Source organism: Pinus tabuliformis, chromosome X, assembly GCF_031772625.1.
Source record: "Pinus tabuliformis cultivar Carrire ecotype Pingquan chromosome X, CPIR1, whole genome shotgun sequence".
Lineage (NCBI taxonomy): Eukaryota > Viridiplantae > Streptophyta > Pinopsida > Pinales > Pinaceae > Pinus > Pinus tabuliformis.
This window is the reverse complement of record NC_142308.1, coordinates 1,312,795,337-1,312,819,175: the sequence shown is the minus strand read 5'-3', so window position 1 is coordinate 1,312,819,175 and position 23,839 is coordinate 1,312,795,337. Positions and strand designations below refer to the sequence as shown.

The following is a 23,839-nucleotide window of genomic DNA, read 5'->3' as shown; positions in this document are numbered from 1 at the left end:
GAGTTGCCAATAAATAGTTGTTTCCCAGCATAATGAGTCGACATGAGTGCAGGTGAGCCGACATGTCCATTAAGTAGGTTATATACTCCATTTTGTAGCCGACTTCAAGGAGAGGTTTTGTGCTTGGTCTTGGAGGGCTTACATACTTATTAAATGACTCATACAAGATGTAACATGCCCAAGAAGGGTCCTTCATACATGACATTGACTCAATTTGACTTTATGACCAATCCTAAGGACTCACAATGGGAGTCATACTAAAAATAAAATTTCTTGCTCATGAAACCCATGAGACAAGTATTACAATAATAATTTTATTTTTCTTCTTTTCATCAATTACATAAAATCACAATTACACGTCATTATGAAGACCGAACCTAGTTACTTCTTAGCACTCCCTCTTAACTAGGGAGGTATTCATAATGGTACTTGGTCATTCTCAATCTGAAGAATTTCTCATAAGAAGAGTTGGATTGGTAACCCATCTGTATAACATCATATCAACCAGCATTGTCACATAGCAAGGCCTTGACTAACAACTCTATCTCTCCACAAGATCAGAGCACAATGTTGGCAAGACCAATGATGTATATACACCCTCATCATTGTCTCTCTCGGAACATACCCCACCCGGTTCTCAGGTTGTGTTCCACCAGGACTATTCTTATCTTGGATTCCCAGTCCTCAAAGAATATCGGTCCTCAACGAATACTCTTATCTTGGATGCCCTAATACATCCTCAAAGAGCATCGGATGCCAAATGTTTACCCAATCCTCCATTCTGTCTTCCCAAGTGAAGACAAGAATGATGTGTCTATCTCTCCCTCTTAATTATGGAGGTCATATCTATTCCAATAAAGGAATGTACTCATTCCTACGGAAGGAATGTACTCATTCCTATGGAAGGAATGTACCTAAGCTCCCTCTTGGCTTAAGAATTTCCAAGTTTCTTCCAAGTAAGAAACTTGTTTCCAGGGTCCCTCTTAATTAGGGACCTACAACAGCTCCTCAGGTGGAGATAATGGGACAACCAAGTGCTTGAAGAACTCCTCTTCACAATGTCATGAACTTCATTTCGCTATCCTCTTCACGATGTCATGAACTTCATTTCGTTATCTAGGAGTCTTCATGTTTGGGACTTCTACATAGGGGCACCGACCATTCATTGCTTTCATCCATGAGTCAGCCATGTCATCATCGGAAAGTGATCCATCAGTCCATATTTGGCCTTCCTTCATGCCAAGTTGCTTTCTTCATGCCATGCTGCTTTCTTCATGCCATGTTTACTTAAGGATCTTTCATCCTACTACATGTGCATCGGTGGTGGAAGACATCCATAGATCTTCCCTTGGCAACCCTGCATAAACCCATCCAGATAATCAAAAATAAAGGAATGAACATTAAAATCAACATTACCTTTGTGATGGTCTTTCATCATGACATCTTTTAGTTTGCATCAACATCCTGCATACATATTGACACATCTCCCAAAGATATATATTATCAAGGGTCTCTTTCTTTTTTAGACTCCATCAGAGTCTTCATATCTTTCATGGAGATATCCTAGTCAAATCTTCTTGGTCTTTCAGATGTTGATTGCCTTTACCATGGTTGCATATTCCATGATTTCTTCCTTCCATTCTGCACACGTAACATTCCTAGGAGCTTCCAATCAGAGTTCCTCAATTGTTGTCAACCACCTCATACTTTATATGAGGACATATTATGTTGATTTCATCTAGTGAATGTGTGACCCATGCATTCCTGCATTCCTTTGAGGGAGGAGATCCTTTCTTTTGATTATGCTCTCAAGATAGAGCATTGATCCATGTTACCTGCAACCATATGACATGACTTCCACAATATCAAATGTAAGCATACATACCTCATTTTCCTTTGGGTCATCTAGACTTCCTACAGCAAATTTCTTGATTGAAAGGGCTTCAATTCCTTGATCTGCTTCACTTTTATGTCATCATGCCATCATCCCATGAATTCCACAAGTTTGGAATTCTTGATGAAACACTTGCTTTTCCTCATGATTGGTGAACATTTTGATGAAGATTCCATTAGACAATCTTGAGGATCTAGATTATCCCCATCAACAGATGTTTCCTTTTGACAGATGTATGATAAACCTTGTACTAGATGACCTTGCCACTTACGTTCCCAATGAGATTCCCATAAGCTATATCCTTGACTTCTATAGATTCTAACCATCTTTCATGCTTCTCTATGATGATGTCCCGATCTCTTGCTTTCAATGATTCTATGATGCCTTGATGCATCCCATTTAGTGAATCATGATAGCCATATCTTACAACAGAAGACTTAGGAATTTGAGAAGAACTTAGGTGAGGAAGACTATCTCAGTAATAGAGATCTCTTACTTCCTCTTTCTTGGACTTCTTCTTTTCAGCTTCCTCTACTTCTTTGGCGATATGGGCTTCTTCTCTTCCTCTTTTGTTGTCCTTCTTGACCTTAGGACAATCTCTTTTGTAGTGTCCATATTCCTGACACCCATAGCATTGAATTTTAGACATGTCCCTTTTCTTTTTCCAAGAACCAAACTTTCCAAAATTTCCCTTTCTTTTTGTCATTGTAGCATAAGCTTGATTTTGCTCACTTGCTCCCACATCAGATTTGGCCTTTAGTCTAGATTCTTCAATGTTGCATAGTGACCATAGATCTTGGAATGGAGTAACTTATTTCTTTCCATAAATACTTGAAGTAAAGTTACCCCACTCCTTCGGTAGTGCATTTAATATAATACAACTATAGTCATTTCACTATCAAACATGACTTCTCCCAGATCTTATAGTTGATCTTGGATCTCAGATATCCTCATAAAGTATGAGGCTATTCCATCTTCCCTAGACATCTTCAGGTTGTAGAGTTCTTGCCTTAATGAGATGACTTCTCCAACATTGCTTACATAATACAACTCTGCCAGTTTGTCATAGATTTCTTTTGAATTTTCGAGTTTAGATACATATGGGGTGATGGGATCCTTGATGGATTCTATGAGAATCCTTTGAGCCCTAACTTACGCTTTCATATATTTGGCAAGAGCTTGAGCGTGTTCCTCTCTTGGTTTAGTGATAGATCCTTTGACATGTTCCATAACCTCATTTTCAATGAGATGTAGATCTGTCCTTTTCTTCCATGCAAGATAGTTTGAAGCCCTAACCAATTTGTTGTTTTCCTTGCAAAAATACATTTTGACAGATTCAAATGTGGACATAAATATACTTACTTGATATGATGCTCCTTCTTGCTGCTTCCTTGATGTTGATGATGATATAGTGGATAAAAAACTTCTCCTTCATCAAGGTAGTTTTCTTCAATAATGATCCTTGATCCCACAGAGAGTGAGATGATACCGCCTTTTGATCGAAGTTCTGCAATTGGAATGGATTTGACTTGGTTTGACTTGGTAAGAAGTAGCACATCCTTTGAAAGGTTTGACTTGGTCTTGGAAGGGTCTTGGTCTTGGTCTAGAGGTCTTGGAATTCGTCATATAAAGAATCTATAAGAAGAGGAGATTTTTGTGGATTTTCCTCTCTAGGAGAGGTTTTGGCCTTAGCTAGTAGTGTACATCTTGTGTCTTGTGTACTATTGATCTTTATGTTTTGGTAGCCGTTTGATGATAAGAACAACATAATAATAAGAGAACAAGAAGCTAATAAGAAAGAAAAGTAAAAGAACATCACAATAAGTTATCAAGTTTAAGAGAAATCACTTCAATTGTAGCCCTCTTGATTTCTCAACATGGTATCAGAGCTAAGGTTGACAAAGGGCATAATAAAGATCACTACATCCTTGACGAAGTTCTCATTGAAGCAGTTCTCCATGATGACAACACAGCTCAAGCAAGGCATCAAAGCATTTGGGGATCTCTTATTATCTATCAAGAACTACATGACCAAGACCTCCTCTACAAAGAAAAAAGGATTATTCTCAGCACTTACAGGTACTTTTGAAGATGACAACATATGGGTAATTGACAGTGGAGCTTCTAGACATATGACAGGTGAACATGGACAACTAAAGACTCTATCAAAAGGAATATCTTCTCATTCAGTCGAGCTTGGAGACAAGAAGAACTATGCAGTCAAAGGAATTGGATCAACCACGTTGCAGTTGGAAGATGGAGGAAACATACATCTTAACAACATACTATATGTCCTAGGTTTGAAGAAAAAATTACTTTCTATTTCTCGTTTAGAAGACAAAGGGGATAAAATTTCTTTTGTAGATGGAAAAATTATGGTATGGGGTAAGGGTTCTATCATTAATCATTGGGATTCATGAGGGAAGCCTCTACAGATTACTACACCTCTCTCTCAAGCCCTGGTTCACCTTGAAATCAATCCATGTGAACTTTGGCATAAAAGGTTTGGACACCTTCATTACAAAATCTTACCATCCTTAAACTCTATGGTAAATGGCATCCCTGAACTAAAGGAAGAGCATGAAGGAATTTGTAAGGGATGTGCACTAGGTAAAAATGTAAAGAAACCCTTTGGAAGCAGTGCTTCAAGATCTAAGGAAATCTTGGATCTCATTCACTCTGATGTTTGTGGTCCTATGGCTACAAAATATCTTGGAGGTCATCTATACTATGTGACTTTCATTGATGACCACTCAAGAAAGACTTGGATTTATTTACTTAAGTCCAAGGATGAAGTATTTGATAAATTTCAAGAATTCAAAGCAAAAGTGGAGAATCTTATAGAAAGGAAGATAAAAGTGCTAAGATCTGACAATGGAGGGGAATACACATCAAAAGAACTCATAGCTTTCTGTAAGGAGGCTGGAATTAAGAGGGAGCTGATAGTTCCATATAATCCAAAACAAAATGGAGTAGCAGAAAGGAAGAATTGTACAATTGAAGAATGCATTAGGGCAATGCTACATGATCAAGACTTACCTCAATTCCTGTGGGGTGAAGCATCCAAAACAATGGTCTATATTCAAAATCGAAGTCCTCATAAGATACTTGACAACATAACTCTTGAAGAAGCGTTTACTGGAAGAAAACCTAGTGTAGATCATCTTCGAATATTTGGTTGCCCTGTCTACATTCACATTCCAAAAGATAAAAGGAAGAAATTGGATCCTACAAGCATGAAGGGCATATTTGTTGGCTACAGTACCTCGTCAAAGGCATATAGGATCTATTGAGAAATCAAGAGCAACTATATTACGGTGATTTCTCTTACTTTGATAATTGCTTATGATGTTCTTTTACTTTTCTTTCTTATTAGCTTTTCTTTACTTATTATTATGTTGTTCTTATCATTGAACAACTACCAAAACATAAACATCAATAGTACACAGGGACACAAGATGTGGGTTGCTAGCCAGGGCCAAAACCACTCCTCTTGAGAGGAAAACCACAAGAATTCTTCTCTTCAGATAGAATCTTCAAATGACGAATTCCAAGACCTAAGATCCTTGTCAATAGACCCTCCAAGGCCAAGTCAAACTCCTCCTTGATGAACTTGTTTCTCATAAAGTCAACCCAAGTCAAACTTGCCTCATAGTAGTTGCAACTTCTCCTTTGACCAAAATTTCGGACTTGCAATTTGACTACAATTTCGGCCTCCCTAACCTCCTGTAATTACTACAACTTCACACGTGTGACAGATTTTAGGGCAATTTTGATCTTCTCTCTCCTTCGCTCAAAGTGCTTTCTTCTCCTTAGGATTTCAACATGCAAACTTGATCCTTCTAAAGACAAAACTCAGTGTCTTTAGGTGATTGCAATTCAGTTCCTGATGCAGCAGAATTGATGCCATAATTTTGCACATGTGAGTAGATGGAGGCCCAAAACTGACTTCAAAATTCAGTTTTCCCTTTCTTTAGATCTTCTCTCTTTCCTCGTTAGGTCTTCTTGTCTTCCTTATGCTGCGATGAACTTGATGGATGTCTCTTCAAATAAGGTGAGTATCTCTTATATATAGGCTACTTGTAGAGGTTGAACAACGCTTTCATGAGGCCGACTTGTCACTTTGTAGGCCGACTTGGTCTTGGAGATACTTAGACACATTTTATGACTCAAATAAATTTTCTTGACATAATACAAGATTCCCAATGGGGTCTTTCATACATGACAATGACTCAATTGACTTCTTGACTCTATGACAAACCCTAGAAGCACTGAATGGGTGCTTGACCTACAAATAAATTGACCTTGAGCATGAAACCCATGCTACAAAATAATAATAATAATTTTTCTTTCTTTTTACAATATACAAGAATCAAGAGTACATTTCATATTTATGAAGACCAAACCTAGTTACCTATTTCAACACTCCCTCTTAACTAGGGAGGTATTCATAATACATACAAGGTACATGGACATTCTCATACTGAAGAATTCTCATAAGAAGAGTCGGATTGGTAAGCCATCTCATAAGCTATCTTATCAGCTTATATCAGTGCATCTCATCATATCAACCAGCATTGTCATATAGAGTAAGGCCTTGACTAACAACACTATCTCTCCACTAGATAAGAGCACAATGCTGGGGAGACAATGACTAATAGACCCCTTCATCATTGTCTCTCAAGGCACATACCCCATTCGGATGTTCACAAGGTATGTCCTTCTAGGACCATTCCCATCTTGGATTTACACATCCTCATGGAATTTCCTCTTCGACTACTCTTACCTATTGGATGCCCTACCTCATCCTCAAAGAGTATCGATATCAATCTTAGATGCTTACCCAATCCTCCATTCTTTCTTCATAAAGAAGACAAGAATGATGTGTCTATCTCTCCCTCTCAACTAGGGAGGATCTACTCATTCCTATAAAAGGAATATACCCAAGTTCCCTCTTAACTAGGGACTTGCCCAAGCTCCCTCTTAACTAGGGACTTGTTACCAACAACAATTATTTGCTCTTTGGTGGAGGTCATGGTACTATTAGCTGCATGTAGGGCTCCTTCTTTCCGCATCTTCCTGTCATGGATGAAATTCAACTTCTTCATCATGGAACTGTCTTCTTCATAACTTCTTCGTAAGTCATCGACCATCTTCTCAATCACTTCCTTTCAACGAAACATACTGTTGAACCAATAGTCATGTCATCCTTTTATTCATCGGGAAGTGTTCTTTAAGTCCACATATGGCTATCCTTCATACAACTACCTATTCCAAGTCATATTTCTTTTAGGATCTTCCATCCTAGTCTCATGAATACTAGTTGTAGGTGACTTTATAAAACCCTCTTTCAGTAGCCCTGTTTCAACCCAGCAAAACGCTTTCTCAAAAAAATAAAAATGAACATTAAATCAAAGTTACCTCTTTTTGGTTGCCTTTTTTCATGACATCAACTTCTTGCAACATCAACATCCCACACATGTATGAATCCATCTCCAAGACATTCATTACAAAGGTTCTCCTTTTCTAGCACACACATCAGGTTCTTCATACTTTCTCCATGGAGATGTCATAACTAATCCTTCGTGTTATCATATGTTGATTTCTTATCTTATCTTACGTGACTATAGATACATCTTTCACGAACTCTTCTTTCACCACCTTCACATATTGCTTCCCCAAGATCTTTCATCCATAGTTCCTTCATCTTAGGAACCATAGTTGCCAACCCCCTCATGTATTCATGAGGTTATATCATGTCAATATGTAGAAGAGTTCAAGGCACATTTGTCTACATGCCCTCATGCATTATTATTATGGAAGCGTTTCTTCTTCTTTCATCATGCTCATGAGATAAAGCATTCTAACCATTCTATTTGTAACCATATGATGCCATTACTTTATCTATCTATCATAAAATATATACATACCTCGTCCTTCATGTGGTCATCTAGACTTTCTTCTAGCAGTTTCCTTTCCTTGCTTGAAGATGAAAATACTTCAACTAACTTGACATGTTGCACATCTTTGTCATCATGCCATCATCCTTATGGATCCCACACTTGGTAGAATGTAGACTATCTGCAAGACGCTTCTTCTTAAGTAGAGGTGAATCTTTTAACAAAGATTCCAATGGAGGATCTTAATGATCCTCATGCAGCAAATATTTTTGCCTAATGTTGATGATGTATGATGATCTATCATCGGTTATCCTTCCATGCTTTTGTGATGATGTCATGAGTTGCTTTCTTTTCTACCATGCGAGATGACTGCTTTAACCATATAATCTTCTACTACGGCTGTTCTTCCATGCCTTTATGATGATGTCATCTATAATGCATCCTATCATACTTGAGATGCTTTCCATCATGACTGCTATCTTCTATGTACTTGAAAGTAGATTAAATGTGTGAGAGACCTTTTAATAGTGGAGGTCTATCACTTCTTCCTTCTTTGTCTTTTTCTTTTTAGGTTCTTCTATTTCTTCAGTGACATGGGCTTCATTTCTTTCCTTTCTCTTCTTGTTGTCCTTCTTGAGTTTAGGACAATTCCTTTTGAAGTGCCCATATTAATTACATTCATAGCATTGAATTTTTGACATGTCAATTGTCTTTGGAACCTTTTTCGAGACTTCCCTTTCGTCCTTGCCATAGTTGCATATGCTTGAGTTTGTTCACTTGATCCAACGTCGTTCTTTGCCTTCAGTTTGGATTCTTCAATTTTGCATAATGACCACAGATCGTTGAATGGAGTGGTTTCCTTCTTCTCGTAGATGCTTGATACAAAGTTCCCACATTCATCTGGTAATGCATTGAGTACTAGGGTGGTCATCTCTGGATCGGAAATTATTTCTCAAAGTTCTTGTAGTTTCTTATTTGAGATACCCTCATAAGGTATGAGGCTACCCTTTCTTCCTTTGATACCTTCATCTTATAAAGTTCAGTTCTTAATGATAGAATTTCTCCTGCAGTGCTTACAGAAAACAACTCCACCAATTTGTCATAGATCTCTTTAGATGTCTTCAACTTTTCTACATAAGGGATGAGAGAATCCTTGATTGACTCTATGAGGATTATTTGAGCCCTTATTTCTCCCTTCATATACTTTGTTAGTGTTTGAGATTGCTCTTGAGAAGGTTTGGTGATTGAATCCGTGACATATTCACTAACTTCATTTTCTAAGAGGATCAAATCTATTCTCTACTTCCATGCAAGGTAATTCAATGTCCCAATTGTTGAAAAGTGTAACTATGTTCGGTCTTGATAATGACATGTAATTGTGATTTTATGTAAGAGATGTAAAGAAGAAAACTAAAATTACTATAATGCTTGCATCATGGGTTTCATGAGTAAGAGACTTATTTTTAGTTTTGGCTCCCATTGAGAGCCCTTAAGAATTTTGTCATCTAGTCATATAATTCTAAGGAGTCATTGCCATGTATTAAAGGCATGTTACACTTTGTAAAAGAGTTATATTTGTCTATGTAAAGTCACCCTCCAAGACCTTCTCACTAGCCTTCACACAAGTTGGTCTACAACAAAGGAATAAGTCTAGAAGATGAAGTCAGCTTGCTCTAGGGATCATGTCGGCCTAATGGACATGGCCCATAGACTATATATACCCATACTCGACCTCATTTGGAGACAAGCAATTTGGTGAAGCAAGTTTACAAAGAAGTGTGAGAAACATAATAGAAGAAGCCTCTACATCAGTGAAGCAAGAAGGAAGGAGAGTGAAGATTGTTGTGGACTGTTTTGGGCTAGTTCACCCTCCCACGTGTGAAGGTAGCAGATCCGAAGGTGTCAAGAGGAGGTCGAAGAATTATAGTCACATTGAAGTGCTCTTGTTTGGGTGGAAATCTTTGCTATAGGAAGCCGAGTAAGAGAGGAAAGAATCTCCTTCAAGGAGGAGTCTATTCAAGAAAAGGAGTTGCAGAACGACAAGGAGAGGCCGAAATTCTAGAGGAAGCCGAGAAGGAGAAGAGGAAGAGTAGGGTTCAAGAGAAGGCTAGTGACTTGGTCTTGAGAGGACTCTAATGTCAAGGGTTTTTGTCATGGTCTTGGTATTCGTCAATTGAAGATCTATAAGAAGAATTTTGTTTGGGTTTTCCTCTCAGAGTGAGAGGTTTTTGCCGTGGTTGTCAAGCCTATATATTGCGTCTCTTGTCTCTTTGTTGTTCATGATTTGGTAATTGTCTTGATGAAAAGAATACAATAATAACTAAAGAAGAGAAGATCGTAATCAAGAAGTAAAATGACTATCACAAGCAATTATCATAAGTAGAGAAATCACCTATCCATTGATGCCCTAGATTTCTCAACATGGAATTAGAGCTAAGGTGCTAAAGTCAAAGAGGGTTATCTAATCAAGGAGACAAAGAATACCAAGCGAGAGATCAAGATCATCATCATACTAAAACCCTAGATCGAAGAAATCTACTTTAGCAAGAGTCTTGGAATTATCATCAAGGAGGAAGCAAAAAGAAAGACCAAAACCCTAGAAACATTTTTGAGTACATCACTCATCTAAGGAGTGGAAGCTTTTCAAAGACTAAGGAAGGCTAGAACATTGTAATCATCTTCAAAAGGGTTTGTAAAGTGAGCTCTCCCTTATCAAAGATTCTATCAAGGAGTAATCTTCTACTATCTATATCACTATCAAGATTAAGGAAAAAGCAAGTGGAGAAAGCAACATCTACTCAAGTAAGTATACGACTTCATCTGAATCTATCAAAATTTCTTTTTGCAAGGAGAGCAACAAATTAGGCGGGGCTTCAAATTTTCTTCCATGGAAGAAAAGAACAGACCTAAACCTCATTGAGAATGAAGTCGTGGATCACATCAAGGGGTCAATAACCCAACCTCCCAAAGAAGATACTCAAGCACTTGCTAAATTCATGAAAGGGGTAGTGAGGGCCTAGAGGATTCTCATAGAATCCATCAAAGACTCTCTCATCCCATATGTATCAAAATTAAACACTTCAAAAGAAATATATGACAAATTGGTAGAGTTGTTTTCCATAAGTACTGCAGGAGAAGTTATCTCTCTAAGGCAAGAACTCTACAAATTAAGGATCTCAAAGGAAGAGGGAATGGCCTCATATTTTATGAGGATTTCATATATAAGAGATCAACTTAAAGATCTGGGTGAAATAATGTTTGAGAAAGAAATGACCACTGTAGTATTAAATGTTGTACCAGAGGAATGGGGCAGCTTCACTTCAAGCATCTATGGGAAGAAAGAAGCCACTCCTTTCCAGGATCTACAGTCATTATGCAAGATTGAAGAAACCAGACTAAAGGCAAAAATTGATGTGGGATCAAATGAGCAAAATCAAGCATATGCTGCTGTGACAAAAGCAATGGGAAAATTTGGTAAATTTAGTCCTCAAAAGAAAATGAAAAACATGGCTAAGGTGCAGTGCTATGGATGTCAAGAATATGGGCACTATAGAAGAGATTGTCCTAAACATAAAAGGGACAATAACAAGAGAAATAAGGAAGAAGCCCATATTACTGAAGAGATGGAAGAACCTGACACAAAGAAGCCTAAGAAGGAGGAAGTGCGAGATCTCTACTATGACTAAGATAATCTCCTTCACTAAAAGGTATTCTTTTGTTGTGTAAATTATAGATAGGATGCATCATATTAGAGTATGGCATCATGGTAGAAGCATTAGAAGAGCTCGTGTCATAGGCAACATGAAGGATGTCTGGAACAAAACCTATGGCAGTCAACTATGTAGGATATAGCTCTTGGAAACCTCATTGAAAACTCAAGTGATACTCATGAAAAAGGAAGAAGTCATCTAGGACAAGGCTCATCATACATTAGTCAATAAGATAACATTTGCAGGATAGGATATGCAAGATCCTCTAGATTCTCTGATGGAATCTTCATTGTAAGATTCACCGATCATGAGGAGAAGCAAGCGTTTCATCAAGAATTCCAAAATTGTGGAATTCATGGGATGATGGTATGATGATATAACAAAGAAGCAGATCAAAGGAATTACTTCATTCAAGGGAAGCTGCTATAGGAAGTCCGGATGACCCAAAGGAAAGATGAGGTATGTATGCTTACATTTGATATTATGAGAGTCATGTCATATGGTTGCAGGCAATATGGATCAATGTTCTATCTTGAGAAGCATGATCAAAGAAAGGATATTCTCCCTCAAAGTATGTAGGAATGCATGGTTCACGTATTTATCAGATGAAATTAACATAATATGTCCTCATATGGAGTATGAGGTGATTGATTACAATTGAGGAACTCTAATTGAAAGTTCCTGTGAATAAAATATGTGAAGAAAGAAAGGAAGAGATCATGGAATATGCAACAATGGAAAAGGCAGGCAACATCCGAAAGTCCAAGAAGATGTGACTATGTTATCTCCTAGAAAGATATGAAGACTTTGATGGAAGTCTGGAAAAGATGGAGACCCTTGACAACACATATCTTTAGGAGATGTGTCAACATATATGCTGGATGCTGATGCCTACAGGTAGATGTCATGATGAAAGACCATCACAAAGGTAATTATGATTTAAGTGTTCATTTCTTATTTGTGAACTAGTATCTGGATGGGCTTATGCAAGGCTGCCAAAGGGAAGAACTGTGGATGTCTTCCAAGAGAACCATGTAGAAGGATGTAAGATCCTTCCAAAGAAGAAAGCACGATGAAGGCAACATAACATGAAGCAAGGCCAGATGTAGACTAATGGATCACTTTCTGATGAAAGGAGTGATGACATGACTGACTCATGGATGAAAGTGATGGATGGTCTATATGCCCTATGTAGAAGTCCCAAAAGATGAAGACTCCGTGATGAAGGAATTCATGACATCGAAGGAAGGAGTTCTTCAAGCAGCTGAGGAGCTGCTGTAGGTCCCTAATTAAGAGGGAGCCTGCAAACTAGTTTCTTACTTGGAAGAAACTTGGAAATTCCTAAGCCAAGAGGGGGCTTAGGTACATTATTTTTGTAGGAATGAGTACATTACGTTATTGGAATAGATATGTCCTCCCTTATTGAGAGGGAGAGATAGACACATCATTCTGGTCTTCACCTGGGAAGGCATAATGGAGGATTGGGTAATCATTTGGCATTTGATGCTCCCCAAGGATGAGATAGGGCATCTAAGATAAGAGTAGTCGTAGAAGACCACTATTCTTTGAGGTCTGGGGAGTCCAAGATAAGAATAGTCCTGATGGAACACACCCTGAGAACTCGGGTGGGGTATATTCCGAGAGAAACAATGATGGGAGTGTCTATAAATCATTGCTCTCGCCAGCACTGAGCTCAGATCTTGTGAGAGATAGAGCTATTAGTCAAGGCCTTGCTATGTAACAATGCTGGTTAATATGATGCTATACAAATTGGTTACCAATCTGATTCTTCTTACGAGAAATTCTTTAGATTGAGAATGACCAAGTACCATTATGAATACCTCCCTAGTTAAGAGGGAGTGTTGAAAAGTGTAACTAGGTTCGGTCATCATAATGACATGTAATTGTGATTTTATGTAAGAGATGTAAAGAAGAAAAATAAAATTACTATAATGCTTGCATCATGGGTTTCATGAGCAAGAGATTTATTTTTAGTTGTGGGTTTCATGAGCAAGAGTCATTATCATGTATTAAAGGCATGTTACACTTTGTAAAAGAGTCATATTTGTCTATGTAAAGTCACCCTCCAAGACCTTGTCACTAGCCTTCACACAAGTCGGCCTACAACAAAGGAATAAGTCTAGAAGATGAAGTCGGCCTGCTCTAGGGATCATGTCGGCCTAATGGACATGGACCAAAGACTATATATACCCATACTCAGCCTCATTTGGAGACAAGCAATTCGATGAAGCAAGTCTACAAAGAAGTGTGAGAAACATAATAGAAGAAGCCTCTACATCAACCAAGCAAGAAGGAGAGTGAAGATCGTTGTTGACTGTTTTGGGCTAGTTCACCCTCCCACGTGCGAAGGTAGCAGATTCGAAGGTGTCAAGAGGAGGTCGAAGAATTGCAGTCACATTTAAGTGCTCTTGTTTGGGTGGAAATATTAGCTTTAGGAAGCCAAGTAAGAGAGGAAAGGATCTACTTCAAGGAGGAGTCTATTCAAGTGGCAAATCTGATCTAGGGTTGCAGAACGACAAGGAGAGGCCAAAATTCTAGAGAAAGTTGAGAAGGAGAAAAGGAAGAGCAGGGTTCAAGAGAAGGCCAGTGACTTGGTCTTGAGAGGACTCTAATGTCAAGGGTTTTTTTCATGGTCTTGGTATTCGTCAATTGAAGATCTATAAGAAGAATTTCGTTTGGGTTTTCCTCTCATAGAGTGAGAGGTTTTTGCCTTGGCTGACAAGCCTATATACTGTGTCTCTTGTCTCTTTGTTGTTCATGGTTTGGTAATTGTCTTGATGAAAAGAATACAATAATAACTAAAGAAGAGGAGATTGTAATCAAGAAGTAAAATGACTATCACAAGCAATTATCATAAGTAGAGAAATCATGTTAAAATTGGCAACTAGGGCCAAACTCCATGTGGGTCATCTTATTAATGGAAGCTGATATTTTTCTTGGATCCCTCTCACCGAGAGGTGTAGGATTGTTCTAAAGATCATCTGATTCCGATAATTATTCATGGAGATATGAATTTATTTGTGTTATGTGACAATTCGTCAAGGTCGGCCAGCAACCAAATAAACCCCACTTGTGCTCAACGTTTTAGTATAAATAGAGGTGGCCTTCAAGTCATTTTAACACACTTGGGATCTCTTCCTCTCTACTTGCCTTTGGGTTTTAGTAGGAGGAGAGATCCTAAGGGATAATGCTGCTCTAATCCAGAGGGCAGAAGCCAGAACCGCCGGAACAGCTGGGAAAGTTGATGCAGAGGGCAGAAGCTGGAGCTGCCGGGAACTGCTGGGAACTGTCGAAACTGTCGGAACTGTTGGGAACTGTCGAAATTGCCGGAACTGCCGGAACAACCGGAGCATCTGTCTCCGAAGGAGAGCAGCATGCAAGGGACAACTAACTAACATTGGGACAGTTGTATGGTACTTAGCAGCAAATACACCAAGCATGCAATGTTACAGCTAGCATGCAAGGGACAGCTAGCATGCAACAGCAAGCATGCTAAGGACAACAAGCATGCTAGGGACAACAAGCAAGCAAGGTGCAACCTACACATAGGTCAATATGGCAACATGGTGCAGCAATGGCACATAATGCAGTACAGTGATGGGTACAGTCATGATTAATGAAGCGTGATGAGATGTAGCATAGTGATGATGGGTGCAGCATGGTGTAGCGCGGTGAGGTGCAGCGTGATGACGAAATGCAGCACAACGATAGGTGAAGGAGTCACCTTGGAGAATCAGTTGAAGCAACATGTCTTCAACTGATCTCATGTATCATCTTCTTAGAGATGATCTATGCTCTTATCTAGATAAGTTAAAGTGTTGACTTCTGTTGTAAACGTAATATCTCTCTCTCTCTCTGTTGAACTATTGAAGAACATATAAGAAGAATTGATTAAGGGTTTCCCCACATTGGGGTTTGCCCCTGGCTAGTGCCACATCTTGTGTCCTCTTGTCTTGGCTTGTCTTCTGCGATTTATGTTTATGTTCTATTTGCAGTTTACTTTAATGCTGATGTGATTGCTAATCTGGAAAAGATATTGAGCTAACTGTGAAAATTGAAATAAATTGCTCTAAGCATAGAACATACCTAAAATTAACAAATCACCTATCTATTGATGCCCTAAATTTCTCAACATTAACAAGTTTGTTGTTCTTCTTGCATAAAGAAGTCATTGTAGATTGAGACATAAAATATAGAATACTTACTTGTCAAGTGAAGATGCTCCTTTGATGAGAATATCTTAAACTTGATGCTTTCTTGACGATGTTGACTTCTAGTACTCCTTTGTTGTTGACAATTCAAGATGCCTTCTTGATGATGATGGCTTGATGATCTTCTTCAAGGATGTTTGAGATGTGATTCTTTCTTCAGTGTGAGGGAGATCACTTTGATTTCTTTGGTGATGATGAAGTGCTCTTTCTTGCTTCCTTTGGTTGATGATTGTAGAATGTGTAAGCTTCCCAAGAATGTTTCAAGTGTAGAGTCCTTCTTTGAATGGAGGTAGGGTCTTTGAGGTCTTCTTCTTCAAAGTGTTGTTCCTTCTAGATGATATGGTGAGATGAATAGTCCTCCTTGATGCCTTTTTGTTTTCCTTGATACTCTTCTTATGCTTGGCCTTTATGTGTCCTCCTTCAATTGGGTGACCTTTTAAGCTGCCGTTTCTTGTTGTTGTCACCTTAGCTCTAATACCATGTTGAGAAATCAAGGGTAGCTATATTAGGGTGATTTCTGTTACTTTGATAACTGCTTGTGATTTTCTTTTACTTTTCTTTCTTATTAGCTTCTTCTTTACTTATTATTATGTTGTTCTTATCATCAAACAACTACCAAAACATAAAGATCAATAGTACACATGGAGACAAGATGTAGGCTGCTAGCCAAGGCCAAAACCTCTCCTCTTGAGAGGAAAACCCACGAAAATTCTTCTCTTCTTATAGAATCTTCAATGACAAATTCCAAGACCTGAGACCCTTGTCAAAGACCTCTCCAAGACCAAGTCAAACTTCTCCTTGATGAACTTGTTTCTCACAAAGTCAACCCAAGTCAAACTTGCCTGATAGCAGCTGCAACTTCTTCGACCAAAATTTCAGACCTGCAATTTCGACCTCCCTAACCTGTAATTTTTTGGCCTCCTGTAATTATTGCAACTTCACATGTGTGACAGATTTTAGGGCAATTTTGATCTCTCTCCTTCGCTCAAAGTGCTTTCTTCTCCTTAGGATTTCGACTTGCAGACTTGATCCTTTTGAAGACAAAACTCAGCTTCTTTAGATCACTGCAATTTGGTTCTCAATGCGACATAATTGATACCCTAATTTCACACGTGAGTAGATGGAGACCCAAAACTGACTTCAAAATTCGGTTTTCTCTTTCTTTAGATCTTCTCTCCTTCCTCGCTAGGTCTTCTTGTCTTCCTTATGCTTCGATGAACTTGATGGATGTCTCTTCAAATAAGGTCGAGTATCTCTTACATATAGGCTACTTGAGGTTGAACAACCCTTTCATGAGGTCGACTTGGTCTTGGAGGAATTAACACATTTTATGACTCAAATAAATTTTCTTGACATAATACAAGATGCCCAATGGGGTCTTTCATACATGACAATGACTCAATTGACTTCTTGACTCCATGACAAACCCTAGAATCCCTTAATGGGTGCTTGACCTACAAATAAATTGACCTTGAGCATAAAACTCATGCTACAAAATAATAATAATAATTTTTCTTTCTTTTTACAATATACAAGAATCAAGAGTACATTTCATATTTATGAAGACTAAACCTAGTTACCTATTTCAACATGATCTACACCAAGGAAGGTCACCAAATTGAAGTAAGTAGAGATGTGTTTTTTGATGAAAACATTGCCTACAAGAAGTCTAAATATCTTCCTATTGATTTCAATGATGAAGAAGTTCATGTCCAAAGGAAGAAGAAAATGCTATATCTAATAATGAAGAAGAAGGTCCCAGTGTACCTGTGCAACAAGTCATAATTCCTGAAACTGGTAAGAGACCCACTTGGTTAACATCAACTCTTCAAGAAGCAAAAGGACATGCTGTAGCTAAAGGAACATTCATGGAAAGTAAAAAGCCTAAAAGATATTCAAGGTATGCAACCTATATAACAAAATTGATTGAAGCAGAACCATCCTCTTTTAAAGAAGCTTTCAAACTTGAATGGAAAGATGCCATGAAAGAAGAATATCAGTCTATAATGAAAAATGGAGTTTGGGAAATCATTCCTAGGCCGAATGATAAATCTGTTGTAACTTCCAAATGGCTCTACAAGATTAAGCATGCAATAGATGGAAGCATTGACAAGTACAAAGCAAGGTTTGTGGCTAGGGGTTTCTCTCAACAAGAAGGCATTGATTATGAAGAAACATTTGCACCTACAACAAGATACACAACTATAAGATCGTTGGTCTCCTTGGCAGCAACTATGGGATGGAACATCCATCAAATGGATGTGAAGACAACTTTCCTGAATGGCACCATTGATGAAGAAGTATATATTGAACAACCCTTGGGATTTGAAGTACATAATAGAGAAACTCATGTCTGTAGGCTAAAGAAGGCACTTTATGGCCTCAAGCAAGCCCCAAAGGGCTTGGTGTGCTAGGATGAAATTGATGAATACATATCTACAAAGGATGGGTTTTTCAAAGAGTTATACAAATCCAAATCTTTATATCGAAGTCGTGAAGGGGGAACTAATGATCATTCTTCTATATGTGGATGACCTTCTCATAACAGGTGTGGAAAGTCGTATACAAGAATGCAAGAAACAATTGGCAGCATAATTTGATATGAAGAATCTAGGGCTTATGCACTGTTACTTGTGGTTGGAAGTTTGGCAAAAACCTGGTGAAGTATATCTAGGTCAAGGAAAGTATGTAATTAAGATGCTACAAAAGTTTGGCATGATGGATAGCAAACTAATGACAACTCCCATGGTCACAAATTTGAAGAGGTTGAGAAGTTCAGAATCAAGCCCTGTGGATCCTACAAGTTATAGACAATTGGTTGGCTCTCTGATGTATCTTGTGAACACACGTCCAAATATTTGTTTTGCAGTGAATATTCTCAGTCAATTTCAGATGGAGCCTAGACATGACCACTGGATAGCAGCCAAGCATATATTGAGATATCTGCGAGGGACAATACGTTACTGCCTGAAGTATGATGGAAAGAACAATATCCAACTAATGGGATATACTGATTCAGATTGGGGAGGCAGTGAGTTAGATGGAAGAAGCACTATCAAAGGATGTTTTAGCTTGGGATCCTCTATGATCTCATGGATGAGTAGAAAGCAAGAATTGATTGCATTAAGTAGTGTTGAAGCTGAATACATTGCAAAATGTGAAGTTAGTAGAGAAGTTGTCTGGTTGAGGAAGCTGTTATCCGATTTGTTTGAAGAAACGATAGACCCTACAGTTATACATTGTGACAACACAAGTTGCATAAGGTTGTCTGAAGATCCCATATTCCATGCAAAGATGAAGCACATAAACAACAAGTATCATTACATATGAAAATTGGTGCAAGATGGGGTGGTGTAGCTATAGTATATCTCCATCGATGAGCAAGTAGCTGATATTTTGACAAAATCTCTTCCTAATAAGAAGCTTGTGTATTTGAGAAACAAGCTTGGACTGGTTGATATCTCCTCCCTAGTTGAGAGGGAGAGATAGACACATCATTCTTGTCTTCACATTATGAAGAAAGAATGGAGGATTGGGTAAGCATCTGAATTCCGATACTCTTTGAGGATGAGGTAGGGCATCCAATAGGTAAGAGTAGTCGAAGAGGAAATTCCTTGAGGATGTGTTAATCCAAGATAGGAATGGTCCTAAAAGGACATACCTTGTGAACATCCAGATGGGGTATGTGCCTTGAGAGACAATGATGATGGTGTCTATAAGTCATTGTCTCCCCAGCATTGTGCTCTAATCTTGTGGAGAGATAGAGCTGTTAGTCAAGGCCTTGCTATATGACAATGCTGGTAGATATGATGAGATGCACTGATATAAGCTGAAAAGATAGCTTATGAGATGGCTTACCAATCCGACTCTTCTTATGAGATCTCTTTAGTATGAGAATGTCCTTGTACCATTATGAATACCTCCCTAGTTAAGAGGGAGTGTTGAAATATGTAACTAGGTTCGGTCTTCATAATATGTAATGTACTCTTGATTTTTGTATATTGTAAAAAGAAAAAAAAATTATTATTGTTATTTTTTATAGCATGGGTTTCATGCTCAAGGTCAATTTATTTTAGGTTAAAGCACCCGTTGAGTGCTTCTAGGTTTTGTCATTGAGTCAAGATGTCAGAGTCATTGTCATATGCAAAAGACCCCATTAGGCATCTTGTAACATGTCAAAAGAAATATTCTTAAGTGTCAAATTACCCCTCCAAGACAAAGTCAACCTGGTAGTGGAGAAGTCGGCCTAATTAGGGCTATTCGTCCTCCTGGAAAGGCTATAGGCTATATATAGAAGACCATTTGACCTCATTTGGAAGATCACTCACTCACTCATCAAGGAAGCAAGAACAAGAAGGAAGAAGTCAAGCGAAGGACTAGAAGGAAGAAGGAAGTCGATTTTTCTGATTTTACACACTCTCTCTCTCACACGTGTGAAGAAAGGCTAGGGTTTATGCAGAATCAAGGCTGAAGATTTCAAGTTGCAAGAGAAAGGTCGAAATTGGTAGAAGAAAAGTCAATTTGGTAACCTACAAGCCTTAGAAGAGGAAGAAGCCCAAGTGAAGGAAGGAGGAAGCCTTAGAAGTCCTAATTCTCCCACACATGCCAAAATTGCAGCTATTGCAGGGGGCTGAAAAATGCAGACCTGCAGCGAGGGCCGAAATCTGAAGCTGGGGGGTCGAATTTCTGCAATTGGAAGAGATTTGACTTGGTAAGAAGCAGCACATCATCCAGAAGGTTTGACTTGGTCTTGGAAGGGTCTTGGTCTTGCTCTAGAGGTCTTGGATTTTTTCATATAAAGAATCTATAAGAAGAGGAGATTTTTGTGGGTTTTACTCTCTAGGAGAGGTTTTGGCCCTGGCTAGCAGCCTACATCTTGTGTCTTTGTGTACTGTTGATGTTCATGTTTTGGTAGCTGTTTGATGATAAAAAAAACATAATAATAAGAGAAAAAAAAGCTAATAAGAAAGAAAAGTAAAAGAACATCACAAGCAGTTATCAAGTTTAAGAGAAATCACTTCAATTGTAGCCCTCTTGATTTCTCAACACTATTGACCAATTAGGGCCATCACTTATTCATAGTCAATTCATACCAAACCTTTGCATTTATGAAAATGTAGATCTAAAAGAACAATTTGACAGGGTAACGGTTCTTTGTATTACACTCCATTTTGAAAGAATAGCATTAAAGATCATACCTTTTCCTCCCTGTTCTTGGCCTGAAGAATAATGTGGTTATGGGTTTTGTAATTTAAGAATATCTATGTTAAAAACCTCATTGTAACTGGGTTCAAACACTGTTAGTTAAATACCTATAAATACTGTTTTTTGCAAACTAATCTCATTGTGGGGTCAACATTGCTAGAATAGGAGTGAAAAAGGTATGGTCTAGAAAGCATATGTAAAAGTATGGCTGGCTATCAAATGCTGTAGGCATAAGAAGTTGAATGCTGATTATAACGCCCTTTGATAGATGTGTTTGTTTAAGTCAAACTGTGCTTGGGAACTTCCTTCGTTCTTTTTGATCCTAAAGCATTCATCTTGTCTTCTCACTAGATATTGTCTGTGTGAGGTCCAATGGGTTTGTTAAGGGCTCGACTTTCATGTTGAATTCTCGACTTGGAGACTTGTGTCAGATTCCTGGGTGTAAAAATAATATATTACCATTGCTTGTTTTTGGAGTCTGGACAATGTGATGAGTGATGTGTTGGGCCTCGTCAAAAGCCTGTTTATATATTCTCACAAGGAAGTAACAACATATGAAGTTGTGTAAATAAAAAATGACTGATATGAATGATCTGCAAAAGTTATCCTTGCAATAAATTTAGCGAAGAAATTCCCAACAGCATTCTGTTTCCTGTCAAATGTCAGCTATTATGCTATAGTGATGGAGTTGCACTATAATAAAGACATTCCCACTAATAAAACTTAATGCTGATCATATGAGATACCATCCTTGCTTTCAACTTGTTACCGACTTTGTTCAAGAATTAATGGACTTCTAATTGTGTTTTGGGTGTTTTTCTTTTAAGGGTCTCTTTCTATCATGATATCCGGGTAATGTGATGTATATAATTTATGGAATAGCATTGAATGGATATTATTTCCAATCTTTTGAATTCTAGATTGTTTTAGTTCAAAGGTTTTTTGTATTTATTGCGACAAAGTTTTTTGTATTTACTGTGACAAAAGTTTTAGCAGCCTGCAGCGTATGGGTTTGTCAGACAGTAAATAGTGGTTTTAAGGCACTTAGTGAACTTGTTTACAAGCATGTGTATGCGTATTTAAAGTGGTGTGGGTATTGGAGCTAACGTAGTGAGTTGTTTTTGGCAAAGTTGTCATTTTTCATTTCTCGTTATCTTCTGTTGTGTATCTCTATTCATTTTCCTTCAATTGCATACACCATGAGTTGCAGTTGGAAGAGTAGTCAGCTTTTCATCCACTGTTTATTTTGGTCTTGGTGGAAGATTGTTCTTGTTAAGGTTCAAGCATTAGAGTTATTCACAATATATATAATATAATCAGAAAATCATATTAACACTTTTACCATGGTGAGGAGAATAGTATATACACATGTTATCTTTAGAAGCTTGTAGTTTCTATTTTTGGTTTGCCTTGATAGATTATTTATTACATGCTGAATCAGTGTTTCAAACTGGCCATTCACAGGTACTAGCAGTTTGTCATCCTCTTGGCATACACTTTTGAGTGGTTTTCTAGCTGTTATATCTGTAGTTCTGGTGATGGGACTCTATGTTTTTATGGCGTTGAAGGAGACTTCATCTTTGTCACACCAGCCTGACCCAATGTTTTTAGCTAAAGCTAAAGCAAGCATAGAGAGAACTGTATTGGAAAGAAAATCAATACCAGAGGATGGCAAGAAAACTGATTAAAGTTTTGTGAACAGGTTCTAGCTTTTTGCCTAAGACTAATGGTGGAAGTGTGTATTGTGATTGTAATGAGTTAATGGGCTTCTAATTGTTTTTTGGGTGTTCCTTTTCAAGGGTCAGTTCCAATCATGATATTTGGGTAATGGGATGTATATAATGTATGGAAAGAATTGAATGGACAGTGTTTCAATTTCTTTAAATTCCAGCAATTCGTTCATAAGTGCCTTTAAATACCAGTAATTCGTTCATAAATGTTTTTAAATTCAAACAATTATTGTATTTCCTGTAACATAAGTCTATGTACCATGCTGCATATGGGTTTGTCAGGCACATTAAATAGTGTTATCAGATCACTCGAAGTGAACTTGTTTACAAGCTCGTTTAGGATATGTTATATAGTGATAGGAGAGTTAAAACGGAGTAATTTCGAGAATGCTAATTGTTAGGCTTCATTTCTCATTATCTGACTTTGTTGCATATCTTTATTTGTTTCATTTTCCATGCAGCATGAATTCCAGTCTGAAGAGTAGTCAAATTTTCATGTATTTGTTGTGTTTATTTTGTTATTAGTAGAATTACAGGCTTAGCATTAGAAACTATTCACGATATTATGCACACATAATCTGCCTGACTTTGTCAACTCGCATCTCCTTGTCAAGAAGAATATTATATATGCATGTCATGTTTTGGTAACATCTAGTTGGTATATTTGGTTTTACCTTGATAAGTGTATTTATTGCATGCTGAACCAGTATATACACAGGTAATGGTATGATAAGTGTATTTATTGCATGCTGAATCAGTATATACAAAGGTAATGGTAAGAGCGGGTCTTGTTGTCATATCTGTAAATTGGTTACTGGAATCTACATTTTTATGATGTTGAAGGAGCCTTTAACTTCATTACATCAGTGCTACTTATTGTTTTTATCCAAAGCTCAAACAGGCATGGAGAGTATTGTATTGGAAATAAATTCAATGCAAGAAAACTGATCAGTGATTATATTGGGCTGAATGAGTTATAGTCATTTGCCTTGAAGCTAGATATTGTGGTAGTGTATAGTGTTTGTAATGATCATGTTTTGTTGAGAATGGTGTAATAATCCTCACATTTAGCTATGACCAACTCATATTAGGTCATTCGTGTGATTATTTATTGTATTACTACGTGATGGTGAAGGCTAATCTAGTGAACTTTGATATGTAGGCTCAA

The 23,839-nt window shown here is 37.8% G+C and overlaps 1 protein-coding gene across 8 annotated transcripts in view; it reads left to right on the top strand.

The window, feature by feature from the left end:
- Nucleotides 1-22,846, top strand: part of LOC149144919 (uncharacterized) — a 44,191-nt gene extending 21,345 nt beyond the window's left edge. For all 8 annotated transcript variants that reach the window (XM_089447361.1, XM_089447357.1, XM_089447363.1 and 5 more), the window contains exon 4: nt 22,406-22,846. In XM_089447361.1, the coding sequence (XP_089303487.1) occupies nt 22,406-22,629 (224 nt within the window). In that variant the 3' untranslated portion in view covers nt 22,630-22,846. The remainder of the gene's footprint in view (nt 1-22,405) is intronic.
- The last annotated feature ends 993 nt before the right edge of the window (nt 22,847-23,839 follow it).